The sequence below is a fragment of the Ornithorhynchus anatinus genome, chromosome 10 (assembly GCF_004115215.2).
Source record: "Ornithorhynchus anatinus isolate Pmale09 chromosome 10, mOrnAna1.pri.v4, whole genome shotgun sequence".
Lineage (NCBI taxonomy): Eukaryota > Metazoa > Chordata > Mammalia > Monotremata > Ornithorhynchidae > Ornithorhynchus > Ornithorhynchus anatinus.
In genome coordinates, this window is record NC_041737.1 from 33059389 (window position 1) to 33075131 (window position 15743).

Consider the following 15743-nt stretch of genomic DNA (forward strand, 5'->3'; position numbering starts at 1 on the left):
TCCCCTCAGCACTGTGCTTATTTGTATATATTATTTATTACCCTATTCACTTTGTTAATGAGGTGTACATCCCCTTGATTCTATTTATCATGATAATAGATCTTGTTTTTGTTTTGTTCTGTTTTGTTCTGCTGTCTGTCTTCCCCGATTAGACTGTGAACCCGTCATTGGGCAGGGATTGTTTCTATCTGTTGCCGAATTGTACATTCCAAGCGCTGAGTACAGTGATCTGCACATAGTAAGCGCTCAATGAATACCATTGAATAAATGCATTTATTTTCAATTTGGTACCATACTGGTAGCAAGCCCGCATAAATGGCTACTGCAAGCGGGAAGAGAAAGAAGGGCGGGAAGAAAAAGAGTGTGTAAGAGAGAGATAAGGAGGAGGAGGAGGAGGAGGAGAGGAGAGAGGGTGCAGCGAGGTCCCCGTCCGCAGGGCAGGGAGTCTCCGAAAAGGCTCCCGGGGAAGGGGGAGGCTCCGCCCGCCCAGACCGTCCCAACCCGCACCCGAGCCCGGCCTCTCTCTCGCGCGCCCCCACCCCCGCGCGCGCCCCTTGCGCCCCCGTGCGCCCCCCAACGGCTGCTCCAGGATGCGTTCCCCGGGTAACGTCACCCCCCCCCAGTCTCCTAGCAACCAGCAGCCGCCGCGATGTCCCTCGGAGACCCCGGCCGCAGTTGGACTCCCGGGCATCCCCGGCTCCGCTCCACCTTGGTAACCTCGGCCGGCGGCGGGCGCCCCCCAGCCTCGCCGGATCCCCACCCTGTCTGCGGGGGAGGGGAGAAAGGAAAGGAGGAGGGGGCCGGGATGGGGGCCGGCCCTGGCTGCGAGCGGCAGCCTTGGGCGGCTCGGCTTGTCGTTCTAATAGTGATAATAAGAATAATGATAAAGACATCGGTTAAGCGCTTACTCTGTGCCAAGCACTCTTCTAAGCACTGAGGCAGTGGGGGTGGATTACAAAGTAATGAGGTTGTCCCACATGGGGCTCACGGTCTTCATCCCCATTTTCCAGATGAGGTCACTGAAGCCCAGAGAATAATAATAATAATGTTGGTATTTGTTAAGCGCTTACTATGTGCCGAGTACTGTTCTAAGCGCTGGGGTAGTTACAGGGTAATCAGGTTGTCCCACGTGAGGCTCATAGTTAATCCCCATATTACAGATGAGGTAACTGAGGCACATAGAAGTTAGGTGACTTGCTCACAGTCATACAGCTGACAAGTGGCCTAGCCGGGATTCGAATTCATAACCTCTGACTCCCAAGCCTGTGCTCTTTCCACTGAGCCACGCTGCTTCTCCGTGGTATTTCTCAAGCGCTGACGGCGCACCCCACCCTGCTTTAAGCGCCTAGGTCTGTTCGAGGGAATGAGGTTGTCCCACGTGGGGCTCATGGCTTTTATCCCCATTTTCCAGAAGAGGTCACTGAGGCCACAGAGAAGTCAGGCGGCTCGCCTGAGGTCACATAGCAGACGAGTGGCGGAGCGGGGAGGAGAATCCACGTTCCCCGACTCCCGACCCGGGCTCTTGCCACTGAGCCAGCGCAGCTGAGCCCGGAGAAACCCCGGAACCACACTGCACCGCTCATCATCACCAATGGGCCTCGCATAACCATACTGGCTAAAAAGTCGACCCCAGGTCCCCGAGCTTTAAGCATTCCCTCTTCATAAGATCTCATTTCTTCTATTTCTGAGCTTACCTTTGCTCATTGTCTATCACTGCTAAATGAAGGCAGAATTTGATCTGACCTAGGAAGCTTTCGTGCTAAACTGTGGTTAACTCCCCAAGTCAGTGGTAGAGCGGGAAGGAAAGACTAAGCAAACTCCACCGAAGCGCAGAAACGAGATACTACACATAGAGAAATACTGAAAGATGTAATGATAATGAGGTGCGTGTGCGTGTGCGTATGTATAAACACACCAATTTGCAAGGTGTACAGTCCTAAATATCTGTCAAAATATTCTTATTTAAATGATAGAAAATCTGCTTCCCCCAGAGCCGAATTCCCTATTTCTCATCGACCCGATGTCTCGTAGGATCTGATTGATCAATGTGTGGTCTCTTCCAAAATTGTGACTACAGTGTTCTAGGAGGTTTTACTGAATCTGGAAGACAGTGAGGCTCCCTGACTAAAGTTAAATCATGTTTTCATGAGAATAGGACTGAGATGTCTTTGCAACGAACAGTTTATTCTCAAATTGGAGAAAAAGGAAAGTGTTTATCCCCCAACAAGTTCTTTTGTTTAATTAACTTTCACTGCTGTGTTTCATCTGTTATAGAGAGGGTCTGATTCAGCCCTAAAGAGGATTCTGTCCTACAGAGGTGTTGTTGGAGCTATGGTGATAAGGGCAGATGGTAAATATATTTCAATTCTGTTTCAAGGTCTAAAGTGTAACTTCATAGATGTATATTATACCAGGCCTGAAGAAAAAAAAGTAACCTTGTAAAATACTTTAATATCAAGGAACTGTTCTCTATATTTTGAGTTTAACAAGTTATGGGTATTATGCAAAATAATGACAATAATAATAATAATAATGGTATTTGTTCAGCGCTTACTCTGTGCCAAGCACTGTTCTAAGCTCTGGGATGGGGGTGGAGGATACAAGGTGATCAGTTTGTCCCACGTGGGGCTCACAGGCTTAATCCCTATTTTACAGATGAGGGAACTGAGGCACAGAGAAGTGAAGTGACTTGCCCAAAGTCACATGGCTGATGGGTGGCAGAGTCGGGATTAGAACCCATGACCTCTGACTCCCATGCCCTTGGTTCTTCTAAAAAGCCTAAATGCAATTCCAACCCCCAGTCTTTATTGTTTGGTAACTATTTAAAAAGGGGGAAATGCTTGAGTTATGATCATTCTTATGGCTGTTGGTTTCACTCCTGAATTTGAAGAGCGTACCCCTGGGAATTTCTGGGCATGTCTGGGGATTTCTAAGTCTAGGAATAACATTTATATTGCCTACGTTTATATTGCTTACTAATTTAGAAGAGGTGTGGCTTAGTGGATAGAGCAGGGGCCAGAAGGACCTGGCTTCTAATCGTGGCTCCACCGCTTGTTTGTCATGTGTGACCCTGGGCAAGTCAATTCACTTCTCTATGCCTCCGGGACCTCATCTGTAGAATGGGGATTGAGACTGTGAGGCCCTGATTAACTTTTATCTATCCCAGTGTTCAGTGCTTGGCACAGCATTAAGTGCTTGACAAGGACCATAATGAGTTTCAGAAACAGATAATGGACCGAGAGATAATAATTGACTCCACCCTGAATTCTGATGCCAGTGTAGAAAGTTGCCAACATACTGTCACCTATGTACTTAAGCCCTCTCCCACCCCATCACCCCATGGCAGTTATGTCTTTAAATCCGGTTGTTTCCCCTACCTGCTAATTGATTTCAGTTTCAGGGCCTCCCGTTACACTCTAAGCTCCTTGAGGGCGGGGACTATGTCAGTTTTCATTAACAGATGAGGAGAGTGAGGGGCAGAGAAATCGAGTGACTTGTCCGAGGTCATCCAGCGGACAGGTGGCAGAGCCAGGATTAGAACCAGGACCTTCTGACTCCCAGGACTGTGCTCTCTCCAGATCTGCCTGTTCCTCTTCTGGAGCCCCCTTTGCTCCATCCCAGCTCCTCCACTTCCATCCCTCCTCCGGACACCCCTAACCATTACTGTACATGGCAAAATGAGGGTAATCATCACCCTGTTCCTTCAAGCATCCTGGGACTACTGTTGGAGAACTGAGCTAGGTGGAACGGCGGCATCTAGTGGACCAGTGGACCATAATGACATTTCTTCAGGTCCTCCAATTTTACACACGAGAGTTGAGTTGGTAATCAACTTCCTTTCTGAAGGTCCTACTTGTTCTGGCTTCAGTATTTATCAGTCAACCACTGGTATTTCTTGAGGACCTAGCGTGTGCAGAGCAGTGTACCGAGTACTTGGGAGAGGCCAATACAGTAGGAAGACACAATCCCTGCCCTCCAGGAGCTCTTCCCCTGCACATCTGTAAATATGTGGCTTGGCTCTGGGAGGTCCAGGAAAGAGAGTGTGGCTGTTCCATCTCATCCCATCATTTATTCAATCATTCAGTCATATTTACTGAGCGCTTACTGTGTGCAGAGCACTGTACTAAGCACTTGGAAAGTACAGTTCCGCAACAGATAGTGACAATCCCTACCCAGCAATGGGCTCACAGTCTAGAAGGGGGGAGACAGATGACAAAACCAAACCAAGCAAGTAGACAGGCATCAGTAGCATCGATATAAATGAATAGAATTATAGAGATATACACATCATTGATTAAATAGAATAATAAATATTTACATATATAGACAAGTGCTATGGGATGGGGAGGGTGGTAGAGCAGAGGTGGGGGGAGGTTGAGGGGGAGGGCAGGAGGAGCAGAGGAAAAGGGGGGCTCAGTCTGGGAAGGTCTCCCAGAGGAGGATAGGGCTCTGAACGGGGGAAGTGTGCTAGTTTGGCGGAAGTGAGGAGGGAGGGCATTCCAGGCCAGAGGTGGGATGTGGGCCAGGGATCGACAACGGGACAGGTGAGAAAGAGGCACCCTGAGGAGGTTGGCACCAGAGGAGCAAAGTGTGCGGGCTGGGCTGAAGAAGGAGAGAAGAGAGGTGAGGTAGGAGGGGGCAAGGTGATAGAGAGCTTTGAAGCCAAGAGTGAGGATTTGTCCATCACCACTCCTGCAAGGACAAATCAAGTGCAGTCTTCACCCTGCCACCCTAAATTCAAGTCCCGTGTCAATCAGGAACTTTATATTGGGCTCTCAGTTGCCGAAGAGGCCATAGTGGCTTTTTGCAACACTCTTGTTGTCCACGCAGCCATACTGAGGAGTACACTGTTCAACCCAGTGGAGCAGGGGACCAAAAAAACCCAACACTCTACCTACCTTTGGATTTTGTTCAGCACCTTTTCAGCCAGGCACAAGGATAAAACATCACTATGAGTAGCTGGGTCTTTGACTATGAAGAATAGCTATCTCTGTGTGAATGACCAAATTAACTACATTTAGTGCCAATTAATGCAGATCATTTAACGCCATTTTGAACAGATACTTCCAAGAGTCTTCTTGGTGACTTAATTGATTTCTATATATTTTCTGGCATGTGTAGTATGGTGCATTAGAGTTATTAAGTATAAGAACTTAATAAATGTTTGTGGTGATGATTGCTAACAACAGACTAATAAGAATAATAATGGTATTTGTTAAGTGCTTACTATGTGCCAAGCGCTGTACTTACTATGTGCCAGGCATTGTACTAGACGCTGGGGTGGTTACAAGCAAATCGAGTTGGACACAGTACCTGTCCCACATGGGGTTCACAGTCTCAATCCCCTTTTTACAGATGAGGTAACTGAGGCCCAGTGAAGTGACTTGCCCAAGGTCGCACAGCAGACAAGTGGTGAAGCCAGAATTAGAACACAGGACCTCCTGACTCCCGGGGCCATGCTCTGTCCACTATTCCATGCTCCTTCTCTATTACATAAACTCTAAGATGTTATAATCTAGGTTTATCTTTCTAAAGATTTTCTAATAAATCCTAATATGAAATTTAAATTTTGTGAGAGAAGCTACTAATGAATAGATAATATTCATTTGTGGGTTTTCATTTGAATGTGCTTTTTAGCATGCAAAGATGATCTGTGCAATTAACAGTATGTTTTGTATCCACTTTTATTTTTATAGGCATTCCAATTAAAACAAGCCTAAATAACGCTACAACAGCTCAATATGCAAGGCATCTTCAACACCTTATAGAACTAGCAGGATATGCTGTGAAAGAATTTAATCCTCAAGATGCCCTAACCCTTCTAAGGATTAAAACAGAGAAATATGAAATCCTGGTGATCCCAGGTAATTTAATATTTCAAGCGACTTTTTGTAACTTTTAAAAAAACCCACATTCTTATACATTCGGTGTTAACTGCTGTTTCGAAGCATATCGAACAGCTATTCAGATTTAAGTTGAACAAAGCCAAAAATGTTAAGTGAAACATCTCCCTTGGTTTTCAATTTTGATGGCTGGGTGAAATGGATGCAACAACACTTACTGAAGACCTCTACAGTCTTTTCAGTCCTCTAGACTGTAAAAGCTTGTTTCAGGCAGGGAACATGTCTACTGACTCTATTGAATTGTACTCTCCAAAGGTCTTAGTAGAGTGCTCTGCACACAGAAAGCACTCAATAAATGCCACTGACTGACTGGAAGAATGGCACTCCGGCCCAGATCATCACCCTGAAACCTCGCTTGGCACATATCATCTTTCTCCTCCAAACCAGTGGGGCCTAGTGGAATAAGCACAGATCAGGGAGTCCGGAGACCCGGGTTCTAATTCCGGCTCTGCCATTTGCCTGTAAGGTAAATTACTCCCCTTTTCTGGGCCGCAGTTTTCCCGTACGTTCCCTGCTCGGATTATTTGCTCCACCCAAGCCCACCTCCAACCTGTGCTCTCAACTCAGCTCACTCATACCATCCCTGCAATCAAGAGCTCCCTTCTCCCCCTGACCCCTGCCCTGAAATCCACCAGACCTTAATCTTCCTCACCTTTGAAGGCCTCTTAAAATCCCAACTTTTACAGCAATACTTACCTGGGTAATTCCCCCTACCCTGAATGTAGCAACCCATCATCTGCGTCTAGGGTTCTGTGTTTATTTTTAGTCAACTCCCTTTACGATCTAGGTATTATCCATTGAAAACATAATTCACTTTCTACTAATATTCTTATAAAACATTCACTTTATTTATTCTGATTCCCTTGTCAGTCTCCTTCCCTAGAGTGTAAGCTTCTTGTGAGCAGGGAAGATGGAAGAGAAGGAAGAGGAAAGAGAAGAGCTGTGAGAAAGGGAAGGAAGAACTTTGCAAAGGTCATGGCCAGTGGTTTCTATTTACTCTGAAAGAAGTTGGCGAGATCAGCAGGACTTGGGGAGAGAGGCAGTGGGAACACTGGAGGCTTCAAGAAGGAGTTGAAGGTTGGCAGTAGTCGGTGGGGCTGTAGGTGTGGAGTCAGTGAGCGAGGAATAAAATAGTTGCTGAGCAGAAGAGTGAGCTGAAATAGAGCAGGTCAGAGTGAATTCCCAGGGTCAGAAGTTAGCCTGGTGCCTGAGTTTTCACCAGCTGGCATCAGCTGCCCAAGCCCAGAAATGGGGAAAATGGACAGTAAGGGTGATCCAAGGCAGGGGGTTGATGGTGCAAAAGTGACAGAGGGACAACAGAGCCAGGAAGTTATTTGGGGGTGAGGGAGGTGTTGAGGAGGTGGATGGGAGAAATATGACAGCTTGGGACAGGATGAGTGGGTCTGGAGCCCAGAGGTCATGGATTTTTTGGCTGGGGGTGAGGGAGGGGGCAAGATGACAGGTTAGAACACTAAGGTTAGAGATGGGGCATTGTCTAGAGATGCTATTGAACCTGTATCTGGCTGAGAGGTGGAGTTAGGTGAGCAATCAGCAAAGTTGAGTAGAGTGAGGAAGTGGGTGGCCAGGAGGTTCAGAGCAAACTCCACATGGAGATTGAAGTTCCCAAACACAGCGAAGAAGAAAAGCGTGAGAGTAGGAAGGAGGGAAAGGTGACAAAATTGGGCTAGAAGGCATAGGTGGGGCCAGGAGAGAGATAGAGAAGAGCTCGCACCACAGAAGGCAGGTGGTGTGTACTTCCCCCACACCGTGGAAGGCAGAGGGTGCATGCACTCTTCGGGAGTCGATTTTCGAAGTAGAAAAAGAAGATTCAGGGACACTCCCTCACATTCCCAACAAGAGCAATCAAGCAGGCGGTACGCAATCCAGGGCTTTGCAGTTGCATCAGGCTGTGTTAAGTAATGAGGTTGATCGTATCTGTGAGTGGAAAGTAAATTTACTCCTTTTAAGAGTTTCTTCAAATTGTATTCCAGTTCACAAAATGCCATCTCGGGAGGTTATCGTTCAATAGCAAAATCTGTATCTGTGTCTTTGTGTTGTCTTGTCATTATCATTCAGTCACTGGTATTTATTGAGTGCTTACGTTGTGCAGTGCACTCTTCTAAGCCCTTGAGAGAATAGAGTGCAACAGAGTTGGTAGACCCAGTCCCTGCCCACAGAGAGCTTACCGCCTAGAGGAGGAGACAAACATGAATATAAATAAATAAATTATGGCTATGAAGATAAATGCTGAGGGGCTAAGTGTAGGGTGTATACCAAGAGCTCCAAGGGTTCAGAACCAAATGTGTAGATGATGGGAGAGGGGAGAGGGAGTCAGGGAAAAGAGGGCTTAGTCGGGGCAGGTCTCTTGAAGGAGATGCAATTTTAATAAGGCTTTGAAGGTGGGGAGAGTGGAGGTGTGACATATATGGAAGGGGAAGGAGTTCCAGGCCAGAGGAGGTCATGGGAAAGGGGTTGGCAACGAGATTGACAAGGTCAAGGCACAGTGGGCAAGCGGGCACTAGAGGAGCAAAGCATGCGGGCTGAACTGTAGTAGATTAGTGAGATAAGGTAGGAGGGGGGAAAATTGATTAAGTGCTTTAAAGCTGATGGTAAGGAGTTTCTGTTTGATACAGAGGTGGATGGACAACCACTGGAAGTTCGTGAGGAGTGGGGAAACATGGGCCAAATAGGTTTTTTTAGAAAAACGATCTGGGCAGCAGAGTGAAGTGTGGACTGGAGTGGGGAGAGACAGGAGGCAGGGAGGTCAGTGACGAGGCAGATGCTTGAGAGGATAAGTGCTGTAAGCAATGTGTTAGCAGTTTGGATGGTTAGGAAAGGACAGGTTTTACTAATGTTGTGAAGGTAGAACTGACAGGATTTGGTGACAAAATGAACACGTGGGTTAAATGAGAGAGAGAAATTGCCATTGTTATGGGCTTGTGAGATAGGGAGGATAGTAGGTGATGGGAAAGATGAGGGGGTGGGCAGGATTTGGGTGGGAAGGTGAAAAATTTAGTTTTAGACATGTTTAGTTTGAGGCGTCAGTGGGACGAGCAGGTAGAGAGATTTCTTGAAGGCCAGAGGAAATGCAAGCCTCCAGAGAAGGAGAGAAATCAGGGCCGGAGAGGAAGGGTTGGATATTATCTGCATAGGGGTGGTAGTTGAAGCTGTGGGAGCAAATGAGTCCTCCAAGGGAGTGGGTTTAGATGAAGAATAGAAGGGGACCCAGAACTGAACCTTGAGGGACCCCAACTGTCAGAGGCAGAGGAGCGGCCTGCATAAGAGACCAAGAAGAAGCCGTCAGAGTGATAGGAACAGAACCAGGAGAGGACAGTGTCAGTAAAGCCAAAGTTAGCCAACATTTCCTGGGGAAGGGGGTGGTCCACAGTGTTGAAGGTAGCTGAGGTCAGGGAGGATTAAGATGGAGTAGAGGCCCTCAGATTTGGCAAGAAGAAGGTCACTGATGATGTTAGAGAGGTCAGTTTCCATGGAGTGAAGGGGCTGGAAACCAGGGAAGCAGCATTGTCTATGGAAAGAGAACGGACCTGGGAGCAAGAGGGCCTGGGTTCTAATCGCAGCTCTGCCACTTTTTTATGGTATTTGTTGAGTACTTACTATGTGTCAAGCAATGTTCTAAGCACCAAGGTAGGTACAAGTTACTTAGGTGGGTCACAGTCCCTGTCCTCATGGGGCTCGCAAGCTAAGTAGGAGGGCTCAGAGCCTTGGATCAGTCACTTAACTTCTATATGCCTCAGTTTCCTCACCTGTAAGTAGCAGTCTCCCTCCTACTTAGACTGTGAGCCTCATATGGGACAGGGACTGTATCTGGCCTGGTTAACTGTATCTACCCCAGTGCTTAGAACAGTGTGTAAGACATAATAGGTGCTTAACAAGTACCATAAAAAAAAACCTAGATCAGAGGGGATGACAGAAGAGAATCGGTGGAGAGAAATGGCGACGGGGCTGGAGACATTTCTCCCCAGGAGTTTGAAGATTTATGATTCTTATCCATGGGAGATGGGGTGATAACTGGAGGGAGTTGTGGGGTCAAGGGAGGGTTGGTCATTTCAATCTTTCCTCATGTCCTTATTCCCCACCCCACTGCTCCTCTTTTAGATTGGGAGCCCCTGAGGTCCAGGGACTCTGTCTAATGAATCCCCTATTGAACCCTTCCCCAGGGCTAAATTCAATACTTTTCCCACTGGAGGCACTCCAAAAGTACCCTTAAATGAATGAAAGATCAGCCCAGTAGAATTAGGAGGTGCAGTCTTAAATTATGTTTCCCCAAGAGCCAGTAGATATTTTGAAAAATAAAGAACCAATACATGAGGCGTGAGTGTTAAGTACTTTAACATTTGTCTTTCATTCATTCAATCATATTTATTAATAATAATAATAATGTTGGTATCTGTTAAGCGCTTACTATGTGCAGCGCACTGTTCTAAGCGCTGGGGTAAACACAGGGAAATCAGGTTGTCCCACGTGGGGCTCACAGTCTTCATCCCCATTTTACAGATGAGGGAACTGAGGCACAGAGAAGTTAAGTGACTTACCCACAGTCACAAAGCTGACAAGTGGCAGAGCTGGGATTCGAACTCATGACATCTGACTCCAAAGCCCCTGCTCTTTCCACTGAGCCACGCTGCACTGTGTGCAGAGCACTGTACTGAGCTCTTGGAAAGTACAATTCAGCAACAAATTGAGACCATCCCTGCCCCACAGGCTCACAGTCTAGAAGGGGGGAGCAGACATCAGAACAAGTAAACAGGCCTTAATAGCATCAGTATCAAAAAATAGAATTATAGATATAAACACATTATTAATAAAATAAATAGAATTATAGATATGTATGTAAGTGCTGTGGGGTGGGGAGGAGGTTAGAGCAGAGAAAGAAAGTGGGAGCGATGGGGAGGGGAGGGGAAGCAGAGGAAAAAGGGGGCTTAGTCCAGAAAGGCCTCATGGAGGAGGTGAGCTTTTAGTGGGACTTTGAAGAGGGGAAGTGTGCTAGTTTGGAGAATTTGAGGAGGGAGGGAATTCCAGGCCAGAGATAGGACCTGGGCCAGGGATCGATGGTGAGACAGGAGAGAATGAGGGACAGTGAGAAGGTTAGCGGCAGAGGAACAGAGTGTGTAAGCTGGGATGTAGAAGGCGAGACAGGAGGTGAGGTAGGAGAGGGCAAGGTGTTGGAGAGCTTTGAAGCCAATAGTGAGGAGTTTTTGCTTGCTATGGAGGTGGACAGGTAATCACTGGAGATTTTTGAGGAGGAAGGGTGACATGCCCAGAAGTTTTCTGTAAAAAGGTAATCCGGGCAGCAGAGTGAAATATAGGCTGAAGCGGGGAGAGACAGGAGGTTGGGAAAATCAGAAAGGAGGCTGATGCAGTAATCCAGTCGGGATATTACAAGAGCTTGTACCAGCAAGGTAGCAGTTTGGATGGAGAGGAAAGGGCGGATCTTGGCGATTTGTGAAGATGAAACTGGCAGGTTTTGGTGATGGATTGGATATGTGGGGTGAATAAGAGAGTGAAGTCTAGGATGACCCCAAGGTTGTGGGCTTGTGAGACAGGAAGGATGGTAGTGCCGTCCACGGTGACAGAAAAGTCAGGGAGAGGACAGGGTTTGGAAGGGAAGATAAGGAGCTCAGTTTTAGACATGCTGAGTTTTAGGTGGCAGGCGGACATCCAGGTGGAGATGTCCTGAAGGCAGAAGGACGTGCGAGCCTGGAGGGAGGGAGGGAGAGAGAGCAGGGGAGGAGATGTAGATTTGGGTATCATCCGCGTAGATGTATGTTCTGAATTTATATTCTTTATGCTTAGTGTAACCTGTTGACATACAGGTGCATTTTGCTCTCCTTTTATGGATCGGATTCCGTATTTCAAAGACTGATAAATAAAGTCGATCTCAATCGATCTTCTTAAAAATTCCATTTTGTGCGTAAACAAAATGAAATTGGTTCCCAAACATTCATCTTTAACTCTACGTAATTAGAAAATGCAGTTGGGAAATATTTTAACCATAAATTTATGTTTTTAAATAACCCTGAACTAATAGGTGTGTATTTTTCCATTGAAACGAATAAGTAAAGTAAGCTCATTGTGGGCAAGGAATATGTCTGCTTTTTGTTGTGTTGTTATCTAAGTGTCCACTAAGTGCTGTGCTTTGCACACAGTAAGCGCTCAATAAATATGATTGAATGAATGAATGAAAGCCTGATCCTCTGCCTCAAACATGGGACAAGTACAACTTTTCTGTGACTTTTAATTCATTCTCAGTGGAATTGGATTCAACTTCTTTAATGCCATCATTAAGGATGATATGATTAAGAGTCTGCAGTTTTAGCATTCAACAAATTATTTTCTCCCTTTCTGGTGTGGGAAAACAAACTCACCCTCCTAAACTGCAGAGAAGTGCCCGTCGTCCATCTGGAACCAGAGATGGTGCCTAATTCTCATCCATATTGTACTTTTTCCCCGGGCTTTGCCCACAGTAGGCCCTTAATAGGTGCTCTTACTACTACCATCCCTCTCCCTTCCTGACTGGCCCCCCAACATTGCCTGGCTGTGCTTACTTGTTCAACCTGACAGCCAAGCTCCTCTGAGCAGCATATTGTCGGGAGCCAGGGAGAATTCCAACTGACTCACAAAGAAAGCCCCACCCTTCTCTTTTCCTTTCCTGTCACAACTCACGCCACTTTCTGTTGCCCACTAAGAACAAATTTCACAGACTGCAGCAGAATGGGTGAGTAGGGGTCTCAGGGAGAGGGGAGGGAAGGAAACCTTCCCCTTTACTGTATACATCCAGAGGGACTGTAATATCGAACTGCTTTCTCTGATCTTCTTAGATGGTGAGCTCCTTGGGGGCCAGAGACCGTATCTCTATACACAGTAGGGTAAACAGTAGATGCTTAATCAATGCTATTACTGCTGACCATTTATGGCAACTCATGCTCTTCCACACAGTGACTGGACTGAGAGAATCTGCCAGCATTTTTGGAGTATCAAAAGCAATGAAAATGAGGGGTTTTTTTTCATTTTTCAACTTGGATTTTTTGAAGTTGAGCTGATGCTTCTTTCATTTTTTTTCCACAGCCAAGGAATATCTTCTTGCCGTTCTTCAGGATCCATACGAATAGACCTTCTGCTGTCTATTCTGATCTTGCATTGTTGAAACTATACTTTGATAAAGGCTCAAGTTTTCAATGTGGGCCTTACTGAATTTACTAGTATATTGAGATTGTCTTTACTAAAATTGTCTCTAGCACAGCTTCTTAGTTTTTGTTTCTGGTTGTATTTTAGAACTAAGCTTTAGCAAGATAGAATAAAATCTGATGTGACTCACCAAGTTTAATGACTAATGTAATAAAAATGAATCTGTGAAAAATGCTCCCTGAAGGTGTTTCTGCTTAACTCCTTCTACGTGCTGAGAGACAAGGAGGCAAAAGAGACGACAGCACCTTCATCTGCAAATATGAAGTACAGCAACCAAACAAGAGGTCACCTTTTTGTGTGTCCAATGTGGCTGGCACTGTGGATCCTGCATAGTCCTTTTCAGCCACACGCACGCCCCCCCGTCCTCTCTTCCCACTCTCAATGATCAGGTTACCGTTCTCAACTCCACCCTCTCTACTCCTCTCGACCCTCGCCCCCCTTTCCCTCCGCTGCTCTCGCTCCATTAACCCACAGCCTTGGGTCACTGCCTCTGTCCGCCTCCTACGCTCCTATGCTCGAGCTGCCGAGTGCTGCTGGTGAAGGTCCAAGCACCAAGCCAACCTTATCCATTTCAAATTTATCCTTTCAGGCCTTAACTCTGCCCTCTCCTCTGCCAGGCAAAACTTCTTTTCTTCCCTCACTGACACCCATGCCCATCACCCCCACCAATTGTTCCGGACCTTTAATTCTCTCATCAGGCCCCCTGTTCCTCCCCCTCCCCCATCCCTCACTCCCAATGATCTGGCCACCTACTTCATCACGAAAATTTACACAATCAGGTCTGAGCTTCCCAAAGTGACCCCTCCCCTTCCTGCCTCCCCCTCTCAACCCTCTCCCCTATTTTCCCATCCTTCCCTGCAGTATCCTCAGAGGAGATCTCCCTCCTCGCAAGTGCCACCCCCTCCACCTGTGCCTCGGACCCCATTCCCACTCACCTTATAAAAACCATCGCCCCTGCCCGCCTCCCCTCCTTAACTTCTATCTTTAACTGCTCCACTCTCCAATGGCTTCTTCCCCTCTGCCTTCAAACATGCCCATGTCTCCCCCATCCTAAAAAACCCCTCTCTCGACCCCACTTCCCCTTCCAGTTATCGCCCTATCTCCCTACTACCCTTCCTTTCCAAGCCCCTAAAACAAGTCGTCTACACTCGCTGCTTTGAATTCCTTAACTCCCATTCTCTCCTGGACCCCCTCCAATCTGGCTTCCGTCCCCTCCACTCTACCGAGACTGCTCTCTCTGAGGTCACCCATGACCTCCTTCTTGCCAAATCCAGTGGCGCCTACTCTATCCTAATCTTCCCTGACCTCCCAGCTGCCTTTGACACTGTTGACCATCCCCTTCTCCTCCACCCCTTATCTCACCTAGGCTTCACTTACTCAATCCTCTCCTGGTTCTCCTCTTATCTCTCTGGCCGTTCATTCTCGATCTCCTTTGCAGGCTCCTCCTCTCCCTCCCATCCTCTAACTGATGGGGTTTCTCAAGGGTCAGTTCTTGGCCCTCTTCTGTTCTCCATATACACTCACTCCCTTGGTGAACTCATTTACTCTCACGGCTTCAACTATCATCTCTGTGCAAATGACACACAGATCTACATCTCTGCCCCTGTCCTCTCCCCCTCCCTTTAGGCTCGTATCTCCTCCTGCTTCCAAGACGTCTCTACCTGGATGTTTGCCCGCCACCTAAAACTCAACATGTCCAAAACTGAGCTCCCCATCTTCCCTCCCAAGCCCTGTCCTCTTCCTGGCTTCTCTATCACCGTGGATGGTACGACCATCCTTCCCATCTCTCAAGCCTGCAACCTTGGTGTCATCCTTGACTCAGCTTTTTCATTCACCCCACACATCCAATCTGTCACCAAGGCCTGCCAGTCTCACCTTTATAATGTCGCCAAGGTCCACCCTTTCCTCTCCATCCAAATGGCTATCTTACTGGTACAGGCTCTCATAATATCCCGACTGGATTATTGTGTCAGCCTTCTCTCTGATCTCCCTTCCTCCTGTCTCTCCCCACTCCAGTCTATTCTTCATTCCGCTGCCCGGATCCTCTTCCAGCAGAAACTCTCTGGGCATGTAACTCCCCTTCTTAAAAACCTCCAGTGGTTGCCTATCGACCTCCGCATGAAACAAAAACTTCTCACTCTAGGCTTCAAGGCTATCCATCACCTTGCCCCCTCCTACCTCTGCTCCCTTCTCTCTTTCTACTGCCCACCCTGCGCGCTCCGCTCCTCTGCCACCCACCTCCTCACCGTCCCCCGTTCTCACCTATCCCGCCATCGATCCCGGGCCACATCCTCCCGTGGTCCTGGAATGCCCTCCCTCCTCACCTCCGCCAAACTAATTCTCTTCCCTTCTTCAAAGCCCTACTGAGAGCTCACCTCCTCCAAGAGGCCTTCCCAGACTGAGCTTCCCCTTTTCCCTCTGCTCCCTCTGCTCCCCCTCTACCCCTCGTTCACCTCCTCTCAGCTAAGCCCTCTTTTCCCCTCTTTACCTCTGCTCCTCCCCTTCCCCCTTCCCCTCCCCTCAGCACTGTGCTCGTCCACTCCACTGTATATATTTTCATTACTCTATTTATTTTGTTAATGAGATGTACATCACCTTGATTCTATTTATTACTATTGTTTTAATGAGATGTTC

The 15743-nt window shown here is 47.3% G+C and overlaps 1 protein-coding gene across 2 annotated transcripts; it reads left to right on the forward strand.

Moving 5' to 3' along the window:
• The first annotated feature begins 585 nt into the window (after positions 1-585).
• LOC100680759 (dynein light chain roadblock-type 2-like) lies at positions 586-13288 on the forward strand. Of its 2 annotated transcripts, none has more exons than XM_029073729.2 (4): positions 586-712; positions 2275-2350; positions 5697-5864; positions 12990-13288. In XM_029073729.2, the coding sequence occupies exons 1-4, from the start codon at positions 650-652 to the stop codon at positions 13031-13033; spliced, it is 351 nt and encodes a 116-aa protein (XP_028929562.1). In that variant the 5' UTR covers positions 586-649; the 3' UTR covers positions 13034-13288. The 2 variants fall into 2 exon arrangements, with proteins under 2 accessions (XP_028929562.1, XP_028929563.1); XM_029073730.2 differs by lacking the exon at positions 12990-13288 and adding an exon at positions 6774-7276.
• The last annotated feature ends 2455 nt before the right edge of the window (positions 13289-15743 follow it).